The 14019-nt window shown below is 33.9% G+C and overlaps 1 protein-coding gene across 3 annotated transcripts in view; it reads left to right on the forward strand.

The window, feature by feature from the left end:
- The window catches only part of LOC143234787 (uncharacterized), a 71063-nt gene that overhangs the window by 12737 nt on the left and 44307 nt on the right, over positions 1-14019 (forward strand). For 2 of the 3 annotated variants that reach the window (XM_076472411.1, XM_076472412.1), the window contains exons 2-3: positions 3370-3563; positions 12290-12472. In XM_076472411.1, the coding sequence (XP_076328526.1) occupies positions 3383-3563; positions 12290-12472 (364 nt within the window). In that variant the 5' untranslated portion in view covers positions 3370-3382. The remainder of the gene's footprint in view (positions 1-3369; positions 3564-12289; positions 12473-14019) is intronic. The other variant, XM_076472413.1, reaches the window with a different exon arrangement.

Genomic DNA, 14019 nt, shown 5'->3' on the forward strand with positions numbered 1-14019 from the left:
GTTTGAACTAGGGGCTGTAAAACCTGTTTGTCTCAAGTTTTGACCTTTCTACACCAATTCTGTGTCGGTCCAGCCGACAGTTTTACCATATTAGTGAGTGTGGTACTCATTCTTGTGGACTTTGCTTGGCTGAATTTCTAATTTTTATTGAGTTCATTCTTATTATATTTATCTTCATGCCTGTTTCTGTCCATGTCTGATGAACAGTTTGGCAGACTGTTTCTTATTGGCTTCTTTCCATGGATAGGAACCTCCACTCATTGTTTTTGGTGTTCTTTTCAGTGGGTATGTTGTCTATTAGAATGGCTGGTCACTTGACACTCGATGGCTTTTCTATATCACATGCCATCTTGTACTCTGTTGGTCCACAGTCCCATATCCAAGTTCTTTGTCAGCAGGTATGAGTCAATCTTGAGAGAACCTCTTCCTGTATACTTACCCAAAACTTTATACTCTATTCCATGAGTTTTTGCCAAGATCATTTGCTTGATGTGTTTGGTTTTGGTTCTTGCTCCACTTTGCACAGATCAACACAGTTTTCCCATTTATGTTGACTTTGTCACAGGGAACCAGATCCATTGCTACTTTTGAAACACTGTCTATTGCAGTCCCAAATGTCTATTTTTTCAGAGTGATATTAAGTGATGTTAATTTTTCTCCAAATTTTCTGTACTTGTTTCTTTCCTAATGCAGTGTTTATGCTGGTATTTGCCATTTGCACATTTTACTAAAAAATATTGGTGAAAACATCTGCTATAAAATAAAGACAGATGAAAACTTGGTTGCTATCTTTTTTGTTTATAAAATATGGAATAATTCCACATAGATAAAAAAAAGTATAAGCAGATAATGAAAACATGTTTTACTGTCACTGATAATTGTATTAATAATATTATATATATGTATGTATGCTGTTTGAATATGTTAAAATAATATTCAACAAATAAAGATTTGAATCATCAGAATAACTTTCCATTATTTACTGTACTTGTAAACCTAACTAAACTTGTGTGCTAATTTTTTGGTTGAAAATTTCTGTAACTTTCAAACAGATATAATTTAACATGTAATCACTTTGTCCAAACATATAAAATGACTAAAGAAACTATAAATACTTCCCAGCTCTGTAACTTTTCTTCAAAGAGTCCACTGAATGGCTTTAGTTAGCACTTACATGAATTCAAACTGTCAATTTTCCCACAACATTGTAAACTACTATTCCAACTACTTTATTTGTTCTGCTGTTACATGAAAGTCAAGTTCTAACTCCAGCAAGCAATATTTAAAGTGACATTATAGCTGTTTCTTACTAAAGGTAAAGTTTTTTTGAATGGGCAAAAAAGGATTTTAAAAATGATTAAGCACATTGTTTAGAAGTGAAATTCATCTTTGAAGAAAGGAAAATTTCATAATTAAGTTTTTATGTATATAAAACTTTTGACACAAAGAAACTTAAGGTGACCAAAATGATAGTAAAAAAAGAAAAGAAATGAAAAGTCAGAGCAGGGTCTGCTTATGCATATTTATTATTCATGACTTATTTTCTCTCGGATCTGGTTACAGGTCTGCTTATTTGTTACATTCAGATATTACAGAAGCTATCAATATTTTATGTTGTTGTTAAAAAACTATTACTGAGCCCTTTGCCTTCATCACCCTTAAGTTCCTAGACATGGTTGTAAATGGGACTTTAATTTAGTCAGAATTTTGGCCTCAAAATTTTGAACATATTTTCTTTTATTGCTTACTTCAAGCAAAATATGTTTTGATATTTATTACCTTGATGTTTCACATACTTTAATGTTGTAGAAAGTCTTACATCTGTGTCAAGCTATAAACTTTAGGCTAGGAGAGAATGTAATCACTGATTCTCACCCATTGTACTGCTTGCTCTGACTGATCCTGATTCTTTTTTAATTGAACATGTTATTTCTATCAAGGTTATTTCATATTTGTTGGGCATGTATTGAATCTTTTGGAAGAAGCCATTTATATGAGAATTCATCCTCCTCAGCAGTATCTGGCTAAATTAATATATTGTCTTGTGTATTTGTTCCCAAATACCTTAAAATGAACTTTGGGTTATATCTCATAAAATTAGCCATTTAATAATGTTTTTGATTCTTTGATGTATCGGTTATAGTACTCTGTATAGGACATTCTGCAGTCCAGCATGCTAAAAGTTTTATTTCATCACGTTGATATCTAATTCAGGATTAACTTCACCTTTCTTTGTGATTCTTAAAGCCAAATGAAGTTCTTGGTAACTGAATTTTTTTCTCTCTGTCTTTTTAGCAACCACACATAGGTTTTGCATGGGAACCTAAATATGACTATATTGCCCAACACCTCTTTTACAATTACAGAAGTGTTTGGAATTAAGGAGCTATTTCAAGTTGAGAAATAATAAGTTATCATGGTGTCTCTTTATTATGTGAAACCCCGTATTTGAATAGATTCGTCCGGTTATAAATGGACATGAAATGGTTAAGCACATGAAATACACAAAGGCCTTCATACCACTCCCCAATGACTCTAAGGATGCATGTCAGGTTTGGTAACATTTAACCCACTGATCACCACTTGTAAGCAGACACACAACATGGTTTAAATATTCCTTAAAAGTTGTGTATATGAATAAGGTACACTGTTAAGAACAAAATCTCTTTCTGAGTATTGTCACTTTGGTCCGGTCTCATACGAGGTTTGCATGCTTCACTCAATTTTTGTATGATTTGAATCCCTGGATTTTGTATTGACTTTTGTGTTAATTCTGGATTCTATTCAAACTCGGCTTGATCATATCTTGCATTTCTTGTGCTCTAAGTTGTTAACTTCCTGCGTAACAGCTGACTATTGATGAACAAGTAGTCCTTATGACTCTGATGTCCTAGCTTCTTGATCTCAGTGTTAAATTGTAAAATAAATTATTTTGAAAATACATTCCCATGGCATTTATTTATGTTGGCTAAAACATTAAGTCTGCATTGCTATTACTGTCTGTTTATTGCTATTATAATGGAGTTGGACTTAAACTTATCAGAAGTGCATATGATTGCTTTTAAATATGTAAATAGTTCAGTAATTTAATTAATAAAATGTAAGCTTTGAATAGTGTAAATTAATCAAGAAGTATTACTCTAACAATTGTTGTTCATTGAACTGTAAGTAGAATATTTGTACATTAAAACATATGTATACAATCTTAGAAAAAAGAAAAAACAATTTTTTTCTTGTTCCTTATTAGACAGTTAAAAATCTGTATAAATAAAATTTTGTATCTGGCTTACAGTTAATGCTACATAAATACTTTGTCTAAAACATTCTTTTACTTAATTATTAACATGTTTATTAACTGTTTATGGACAGGGGTAAACCAACAATGACTGAAGCAGTTGAAAATGATGACTCACGGCAACAATTTTGGAAAGTTCAAAGAATATGGCAACAAATAATTGAAGATGTTGATCTACAGGTGGATCGTGCATGTGGATGGCACACTGGACTTTGTAGATACATTGAAAAAGGAGATGTTGAAACTGTTGAGAAAATTTTTAAATATGGTATGAGAATAAAACTGTAAAGCAAAATTTAATGCATTTCCAGTTTAAATAATTTTAAAAAAACATGAGGAAATATTTTACATACATACTGCATACTAACAGCAGTTCATAAAATGTTGTACAGAAAAACATATACATAGTTTCATTATGATGCTATGATTTTTTTGTGAAGTATTTACGTGAACAATAATTTAAGGAACAAATTAATGTAATATCACAATACTTATCATGGAAACTCAGACTGTTAACCATAACAAAATTATATGTTAGTGGTTTAAAACTTTTATCAGGTTTTTCCAATGTGATATTTTACCCTTGCTGACAAAATAGCTTTTCTAATTATTACTGCTCTCTGTTAGTGCAAATTTTCAATTTTTGCCTCTAGCCTTCCACCTCCCACATGTAAGTGATTATGCAGCATTTTTCCAACAGTAGGAGCATAAAACATCCCCTGTTGTCTGCACTCCTTAATTACTCCTCAGTTGGCAGTTTTTGCTTGCAAGTTTGTTGTCATTTTTCCTTTATACTACAGATTTAATATTTCTATAATTTTTCATGTTTTAATGTTGTGTAAAGATGCTTATTCCAATTTTTCAGTTTTTTTCTTTTATGACTAGAATTGTGAGTATTGACTTGCAGTTTCAGGTAGTTATGATTACCACAACTATTACTAGTGCTGTGAGTTACTTTACCACTACATCTGGTTTAAATTCTCAGTTATTGGGGATGTGATGATATTTGTGTGAGAAATGTTCACATTCATGCAATCTTCACCACAACACGAATATCCTGTCATGCTTGGTCCTGGTGTGTTTGACAAGGATGATGAGAATTTGAACTGCCTTTTCACCCCACTGATTGTGCTTTTCTGTCATGGGAGATATTGGGGGATGTACCTAGACTTTATTCACTCTTTGTGGAATTAATTGATTGGGTTTGTGCTACCTTATTCTTATCTCCTGTTTTCTATGGTTCTTATTGTGCCCTCCCTGGGGAAGAATCTGTGAGTCAATATTTAATCAATTTTTCCCTCCTCACCTGTTGTTGGGGTTCATTTCCAATATTCTTGGGATCAGCTTTGGTCAAGAAAATGTTTTGTCACCCTTGTAAATCTGAAGATCATTTTTATGCAGTTCATAGATATTTCTTCCCTTATCTTGATTCTCAACGTTTCAAATCTGCTATTTCATTATGGTATTCAAACTGTAATGCATCAGTGAATTTCTCACATCCTCAATTTATAATATAAGACTGCTCAGACAACTCACTTGTCTCTTAAGTGTTTTCAGGTGATATTTACTGTCTTTCGTTTACTACAATTGCATGTCTTTCATTTCTGACCTTGGCTCTTAAGACCTGGCTGATATACTGTTGGGGCCTTCTGGGTTGGGACACCATTCTTTCTCAAGTATGTTTACCCATTACTTCCTTTCACAACTTGTATATATGGCACCTTTTTTATGTGTAAAGAGGTGATTGGGGATCTTCCAAAGTTTCTGAGTGCTCCTGGTTGTCTCACAAGCTCCTTCAGGGCTTGAGAGATTTTAAGCCAAAATGACTGCCAAGTAAAATTGGATTGGGGATCTTCCCAACTTATTGGAGGCCCAAGTTGAGTCTGCTGGTCTGCATAATTGATTGTCCTTCTTAGCTCCCCATTTATTCAAAATCTTTGCCAGTCTTCGTTTCTTATTCTTCATCCCTTTACAGTCAAGTTGTTACTTGCAGGCATTTTATAAGATTACAGCTTTGGTGACTTGGGGCCAGGCTTTTCCATTTTTGCCACATGTGGATACTATTTACAATTAATCTGTAGCACCTACAGATTTATTCACTGTCTCTTCATACAGATACCCCCCTCAAGGGATCCTATTTCTCGTTGACATTAGGATGTGATTTGGGACTTACCCACAAAAGAGCTCAACCAATGGTTTTATTCTCATCGGCACCTGGTTATAGATTTATTGACCCTGAATAGTTTCTTTGTTGTACCAAAATTTACAGTGGAGTATTACTTAACCTTTCGGTGTGTTTTCACTCTGAGGTTGTGAATGACAACAGTTGATGTTTTGGATGCCTATCTACACATTCCCATCTGCCAGTCATTCCAGCATTTCTTCCATATTTTATCATCATAGGATGTGCTCATTAGGTTTGGGCTCCAACATTTGTCCTGGCCTCTTTTCCTTATGCCTTCTGTTGAGCAGTCAAGTTACTGGCTTGAAAGCTTTATACCAGAAGCTTTTATGTCCATCATTACATAGACATCTGGTTATTTTTGGCTTCCTACTGGGTCAAATCTGCTGTTCATACTCAGTTTCTTTTTTGAGAAGCTGCCAGAGTGGGTTGGCTCATCAAGGTTGAGAAGCCTTTTCTCACATCCATGCAATATCTGATTCATAAGGGTGTATTTTTCCATTTCCTTATCAATTGAGTCTAGTATTCTCCCTTTACTTTATGGGATATGGAATGTCTCATTTGCAGTCTGTTGGCCTCTCCCTCTCCTAGTGGCCTGGCATGACCAGACAGTTGAGGCACTCAACTTTCAGCCATAGGAGCATTACAATGTGATGGTCAATCCCACTATTTGTTGGTAAAAGAGTGACCCAAGAATTGGCAGTGGGTGGTGATGACTAGCTGCCTTCCCTCTAGTTTTACACTGCTAAATTAGGTATGGCTAGCTCAGATAGCCCTCATATAGCTTTGCACAAAATTCAAACAACAAACAAACCCTTTCCTACTGCATGAGAGACTATATGTTTTGAGAGTATGTGGGCTTCTCCTCTCATTCCCTATGGTTCTTTGATAGGGATTGTCAGTTGTTTCATTTACCAGCTGTTATGTTCCATTATCTTGCATATTCAGATTTACTGAGGATGCCCTTGTCTTCCAACCTCCTGTGTTGTGTCTTTGTTATTTTCTTCTTTTTTTCCCTTACCCATCCTCCCCATCCTGCATCTTTCTCAGATTAGAATTTCAGTATTGTCTTTCACAGTCTCACTCATTCTCCATTTGAACATTTATTTTCATGTTCCCTGTATTATCTTTCCTTAAAATCCCTATTCCTCATACCTTTGTATTCTTCCCTTTCACTTGTGGAGTGTTGCCTTTATAGGGTAGCTATGTCTGTGGCTTGTGGCATTCTGAGATCTTTGTGATTTATTTTCACCTTTTGCAGTGCTATTCTACATTTTCTCTGATCTCCTCTTCCCTGATCATTTGTTTTTGCCCAAAACTTTTGCTGTTAGGGAGAGTAATTCCACTTTTTACTCTACTTCATTATCCTCCATTTTACAAATTTATAACTGTTTGGAACCTCACCACCTCATGTGTCTATTCTGAATCTTCTGATGGTATCTCTCTCAAACTGATCCTTTCTGTGGTTTTCATAACAATTATTTTATGGAAAGGAATTTTTCCGTGTTCTGGAATCTCTCTTCCATTACTCTCACACGTTGAATTAATCAATTAGGCTAGTGTATTCTTTTATTTCACGTGTGGAGTGTTGCTTTTATAGGGTGACTATGTCTGTGGCTAACTATTTCCATCAGTATTTGGGCTATTATGTGGATTACACTCTTTGTTTTACATTACTTACATCATGTGACCATTTCAGGCTCAGAGGGTTTTAGTTTACCTCCAGTTTCTATATTACACACAGTGGTGTTGGTAGGTTGATAAGTACTATATTTTAGTTATTCCTTGATTTACAGAGGTCTTTTTAATTGTGTATTATTGATCCCACTCTGTTAACTTTTAAGGTTGAGTGTATAGTTCTGTTTAGTTCAATATTTTATAGTCATATTCAATATCTTTTTTGTAAAATGAGGATGGGAGTTTAGTTGAAATATTATGGTGGCTTCATTTCTACTTTATGAAATTTAAAGAGTAACTACCTTCCCACAACTGGCTACAAACAGCAAAAGGCAGTAGAATCTGAGATGTTGTTGATGTAAGCACTCAGCTTTGTAGACTTACTTGATTTTTATGATTTTCCTTGATAGCTGACTAGATTGATAGTTTGGATTATGTCTGATAGATGGGATATCCCTAGTGAATTTTGGTGTTATTATCACATACATTATCCATTATGACAGTAAGTTGACAACCTGGACTGACACTGTAATGTGATGTTTAATTCATTAATATGTTATACTGCTGATTTAATTGCCTGTTAACAATTAATGTAATCAGTAGTTTGAAAGCTGTATATATCTATGGCAGTTTACTTTTTCCCTCAGTGGCATTCCTCCTTCCTACTATCCTTACTGATGTTTGCTCACAGTGAGTCTGGTGTTGGTTGGAGATGGCCCTGTCATGGTTAGAATCTTGTATTGATCTCATGATGCCCTTCCTACCATGGGCCTGGTGTACAATTCCAGATGCTGCCAGGTTTTATTTTAAAAGCTCTGCCATGCCATGACTATATATATTTTTAGGGGAAAGTAATACTGATGAAGTGATGTGCCAGATTGTAAGATTTTTGTTTTAAATTTATTAATAGAACAGTTCTGTTACCCTTTTATAAAACTGGAAGAAAGAAAATTTAGCTCCCAAAACATAAAAGATATATTAAATTTCTGTGTTTACAATAATTATACATATTTCAGTAACTAGATATTTAAACAAGTAACAGGAGTTACAATGGGAGCTAACTATTCTACTTGTATAGCAAATTTATATCTTTACTATTATGAGACTAGATTTATTGAAAACTACATAAATCCAGGTATTTTTACCTTAACTTAGATATACAGATGATTTAATTAGTATAAATAATCCTGAAATAAATATTGTTATTAACACTGTTTATCCAGCAGGATTAGAAATTGAAAATACTTCAATATCTAATACAGAAATACATTATTTAGACTTAGAAACTAAAATAATTGTGAAGGATATCAAGGCAAATATTTTTGATAAAAGGAAATACTCTGACTTTTCAATTTATGGTTTACCCTCTTTTAATAGTAATGTATCATACCCTTCTGTTATAAGCATATAACTTCACAATTATTAAGATATTATAAAATTTGTAATAAATTACAATAAAATGTTGAAATACTGATACAAAAATTAATAGTTAATGGATTTAATAAAGACAATTTAAAAAAAAATATTAAATTATTCTGCAACAAACACAAGAACATATTAAATAAATATAAAGAAATAAAAATTAGAGAAATTTCATTGAAAATTTCTACTAACTAACTATTTTTATTAAGAATAAAGTCATTTAAGAACTTGGCACTACTTTATGTGGATGTACACCTTGCTAAATAAAAAGGCTTGTTTAGAGCAGTAACCTTAATAAATTGATGGTGGTTGGTAGCTATACTAGTTAATTTAGATAACTGGATGGGACCTTTCATAGTAGTATAATTTGTCTACTGGGCTACCATAATGGGAGGTAGAATGCTAATTTTAAGAGGTAAGTTTATTTAACTTACTTACCCCAAATGGTGTAATACATTTTTTTTCTTTACTTTTGAAGATCAGTCACTTTCCCACAACTAGCTGCAGGCAATTGAAGGGTGATATAGATGTGGGACGTTGTAGGCTTGAGCACCCACATCTCGCTCTCCAAATTTCTATTTCTGTACTCCATTGTTATTCCTTCATTTTATTTCTTCATGTGAGGTTAACAAATATGAGTTTAATACTGTTATATGGTGTATCCCCACCACAGTGTGGATCCTAGTTTCTTCAGTCACCTCCAAAACCTAGGCTACATTTTATATCACACTTTATAGTTTGTACCTTGGGATCTTTTTAATTAGTGCAGCAATTTATGTTTTTTATTTTTAACTTATCTTTGTTTTAGCTTGTATTGGATTACAACAAACAAATATATCAGATCATCCCTTAAGTAATGTCCAATTCTAGGTTCAGAAAAAGAGAAAGGATTTCAAATGCTTTTAATGTCATTTAATCAATAATGTATGTTCCATTATTATTAACTATTTCCTGTCAATGATCCATAAGCTTTTGAATGCCACTTCTATAAAATTCTTGGGGTTTGAAGGAAAAGAATGTAGAGAATGTAGTTTTGACATCTTCATGTGTTCCAAGCTCTTTTCCATCAAGATAGTTCTGCAAACTTCAGAATAGTTGGAAATCAGATGGAGCAAAGTGTGGAGAATGAGGAAGATGTGGAAGTTTTTCCCAGTCTAGCTCTTCAGTCTTTGCAGATGTGGTCCTTGCTGTGTGGGGCCATGCATTATCCTGATGTAATACAACACCTTTACGATTGATCAAAGCAGGCCTCTTTTCTTTTAGTGCAACATTCATATGCTCTAATTGTTGGCAATAGAAGTCTGATGTAATCATTACATTGAGTGGCAGTAACTCAAAGTGGATCACACCAAACACTTAACAAGATTTTCCTAGGGTGGAGGTCCATTTTGGGCTGTGCTTTAGCCATTTTATCTGCACTGAACCATTGTCTGAAGCACTTAACATTTTTATAAAATATCCATTTTTCATTCTCTGTCACTAACTTGTCCAAAAAAGGTGAGTTGCATTCATGAGAGTACAGAGAAGTGCAAATGTCCATTCTTGCTCTATGGTTGGCTTCTGTCAAACCATGGGGGACCCATTTTCCAAGTTTTGACATCTTTCCAAGCTGTTGCATATGACGATGAACTGTTGAATGAGTTAAATTAAGCTTTTGTGCTATTCATTTAACAGTTACAGCACAATCCTCATCAAATGCAGCCAGCAGAAAGTCATCATTAAACTCAACAGGATGGCCTGAACGTGGCACATCACTTAAGCTGTATTTATCTGATCTGAACTTCTGAAATCACCTTTGACATTTCCTTTTATGGAGAGAATCTGCACCATAAACACTTTGAATGTTCCGTGTGGTTTCAGCTGCTCAGTTGCCTTTTCTAAACTCATGAACTTTATATGCCTAGTGTGCTCCTCAGGCACATCCATCTTTATAAAGGTTTATTTGATTAATGATCTGTAAAAGTGGAGTTGGGTTAGTTTTTTTTATTTGTCTGAACATTTTTATACATGTCCTACTCTGTATTTAAGTCATTAAAGCCTTCTACAAAGACAGAAATGATGATGCACCTTCTGTATTAAACTTTTGGACATTACTTATTGGATGACCTGATATATATTACAATTTTCCTCTCAGGACAAGACATTCCTCCTACTTATCATGCTTTGGATGCTGTTTGTGGTTGAAGATGGTACAGCTAAGTATGTCCTCACCATGTTTTGACCAGTATTCATTTTCCAGTTATGAAATGAATGACAAGTACCCAATGCTACCAGGTTTCATGCTAGAAATGCACTCCAGATTTGTGATATCTCTTCCTACCATCTGCTGGATGCCAGTTCCCAGCAGATCTTGTGCTGGTTGGAGCTGGATGCAGCACTTGTATACCCATTTCTGTAGATATGGGTATCTTCCTCCTAAAGTAGACTGGAAGAATCATAACCAGTGCCACCAGGTTTTGGAGTGGTTTAGGTTTTCCACTTTCTTACCGTCTGGATGTTGGTTCGTGGTGGATTAGATGTTGGTCAGCTTGGAAATGCATGCAAGTGGAGACAGATATTAGTATTGAAGTTTATTTTCTATACCAATTTCCATTTTGAAATGAAGAAGTAGTCAATCATTTGCTTACTGTGTAATGATGTACGGTTTTGGTTGTTGCCAGTTGTTGAATGACATTGAACTACCATTTACAGTCTGTCACTCCTTAGCCACTCCACACCTAGGGTTTCCACTAATAGGTAATACATATTATGGAATTCCTTCATGCTTTCTTCCTTATATGTTCATAACATAATCATAAAAGAGAGAAGAGTACACCTTGATCAGATGTGGTGTATTCTCCTGTTTTGGTATGATATTTTCATTTTTTTCTCTTCTACAGTTTATTGTTTTGTTTTGGGCACTGCCTAAAAGGGGATCTTTTATTTTATTTTTTTCTCCTTCCCTTCATCATGGAGTGTTGGCTATTTTGTGGTTGGAAATAAGATATCATATCAGAAGTTAATATTTTCCTAAACTGAAAATATATTTTTGATAGAAATTTCATTTTCCACCTAGCTTCTGCACTTCCAACGATATTTGGTGTAGGTCCTATAACCAATTTCAAAGTGATTAACAAGTGCAAAGGTGGAGAGAGTGAGAGGGTGCTGGTTACAAAAGCAGTTGTGATGTACTGCTATTGGTGGAGAGCTGCTGCATAATTATTTACATATGGATATGCAGAAGTAGGAGTTGGAAGGCTAGTAGCAGTCATTGAAAGATTTTGCTGTTAGAGGGCAGTAATAATGAAGAAAAACTATTTTGTGGGAGGTGGTAAGTATCTATTAAAATACATCTTCAGTTCAGGAAAATGTTAAATTTCATGGTGCTTTTTACCTGTCATTTTGCAAACTAATAGGAATTGTAACTTACAGATCAGTACAATAACTTTAAATTAGAATTACCAGGTAGACTACAAAATTACTAATTTCCAGCACTGAAAAAAGAAATATTGTTGTAAAATTTGTAATTTGCTCTGTCAAAGGTTTTATCCAACTCTGTTGCACGAACATATTAATGTGAATAAAGCACAATAATTGTACTACTTGTAAACATTTGTAATTTACACTGCAAAATATTTTATCCAAGAATGATAAAAAATGTAAGATAAGCTAATCAATTACTTCTGGGTTATTTTAAGTGAAAGATTGTTTTCCTGTTTTACTTATTCTTATAGATCCAATTTTTGCAAATCAGCCTATATACCAGCATTTAAGAAAAACTTCATTGTATATAGCATGTAAAACTTTAAATGGTAAGAAAGCTGTTTTTATGGTGAAAGTACTCTTAAAGTATGGAGCAAATCCAAACATCCAGACCAAAACAGGAGTAACTCCATTGATGAAATTTCTGAAAAAAGGTACATTTTTTTCTGTAGAAAAACTTATTTATGGTATTGTTCATGATTTTTAAACTCCAAGAAGCAACAAAATGAGATTTAACTTAAGATACAATATGAAATTTAAATTAAAATGTAAACTTTCTTTAGCCCAGTTTGTCACACTGCAATCTATTTTGCCTATAATTTGTATAAAAAAAAGTGAAATAACTTGTATTTTGTACATCATGAATTACATTTGGAATAGTCATATTCTAAAACTGGTGGTAAAACAAGATTTGTACATATTATTGATATATTGCCTGTTGATTTGCATAAGAAATATCTTTTAAAACATATTATATAGTAATGGAATTTTCATGACTTAGTAGATTTGTTGTTCTTTTACGAGAATAATTAAATCTGAATTGGTTGAAGTTACATGCAACAGTTTATTAATAAGAAAACAAAACAAAAATGTATTATGTATATTTTCAAGCTCAAAATCACAGTATTTGCTTGTCAGTCTGTCATAACCTAGCAGCTTTGAATTTAAAGGCAAATTGGCTGTCTCAGCTGTACGTGACCTTTCTCATTGTTTAGTCTGTACATCTGCTGGTGTTTAAGTGATTTTTGTACCTATTTTGGGAGAACTTCAATATTTTTTGTAATGTTTTTTGCCACCAGTTTAGGATTATGCAGTTTTGGCTATGAATGCTCTGAGTCAGAATTGTTCCAGTCTTTTTCTGTTTGTCAACACCCTTCTATAAATTCCCTAATCTTTCTATTTTCTTTCCACATTTCTTATCTATCTTTTCCAATCGTCTTATCAGTTGTCCTGCGTGTCCATTTTCACTTCTGATTTGAAGCTTCTGTTTAATTCTCAGGGCCTTTCACATATTCCCTGTTCAAACCCTGGGCCACTCATTACCAGTATCACTTTCCTGCACTCATTCAGGCATGAAACAGTTTATGCTGCTTTTACATTTATTCTACTGAAGGAACAGTAATTCATGCATATGTTGTCAGCGACCAAGGGTGTAAATTTTTTACACCCTATGGGAGGGGGGATGATTTTTGCAATCACTTATGTGGATTGTTCAATTTGCAAATGGGTAATATCTGATTTAGTGAACCTGAGAGCTGTAAATATGCAATCACAGAGTAATCTTGTTGCCACAATACTTGCATGTGTACTTAGGCTTACTTACTGATACTTACGAATGATTACTTAGATCGAAAAGCTTAGAAGCACGCCTATATTAAAGATGTAGATTTTGGCTACTGAAAAAGCCTACATCTAGGCCTAATTATGTAATTCGATTGGTAAGAACACAAGAATCACAAGCACAAACACACAATTTGTAGGCCTGTAATGCAATAAAACAATTCAACAGACCAAACTGTAGGGGGTGATGATTGTATGCACCATACCCCCCACCTAAAATGAAGGGGGGATTATCCCCCCAGGATCTATGCCCCTGTCAGTAACACTTGTGTGAAATTTTATTATATTATAGATTGCAGTGTGTTTACTGTCTTGCTTGTATTTTTTGGTATTTTATTTCTGTAAATATATTGAGATTTTA

Source organism: Tachypleus tridentatus, chromosome 12 (genome assembly GCF_004210375.1).
Source record: "Tachypleus tridentatus isolate NWPU-2018 chromosome 12, ASM421037v1, whole genome shotgun sequence".
NCBI lineage: Eukaryota > Metazoa > Arthropoda > Merostomata > Xiphosura > Limulidae > Tachypleus > Tachypleus tridentatus.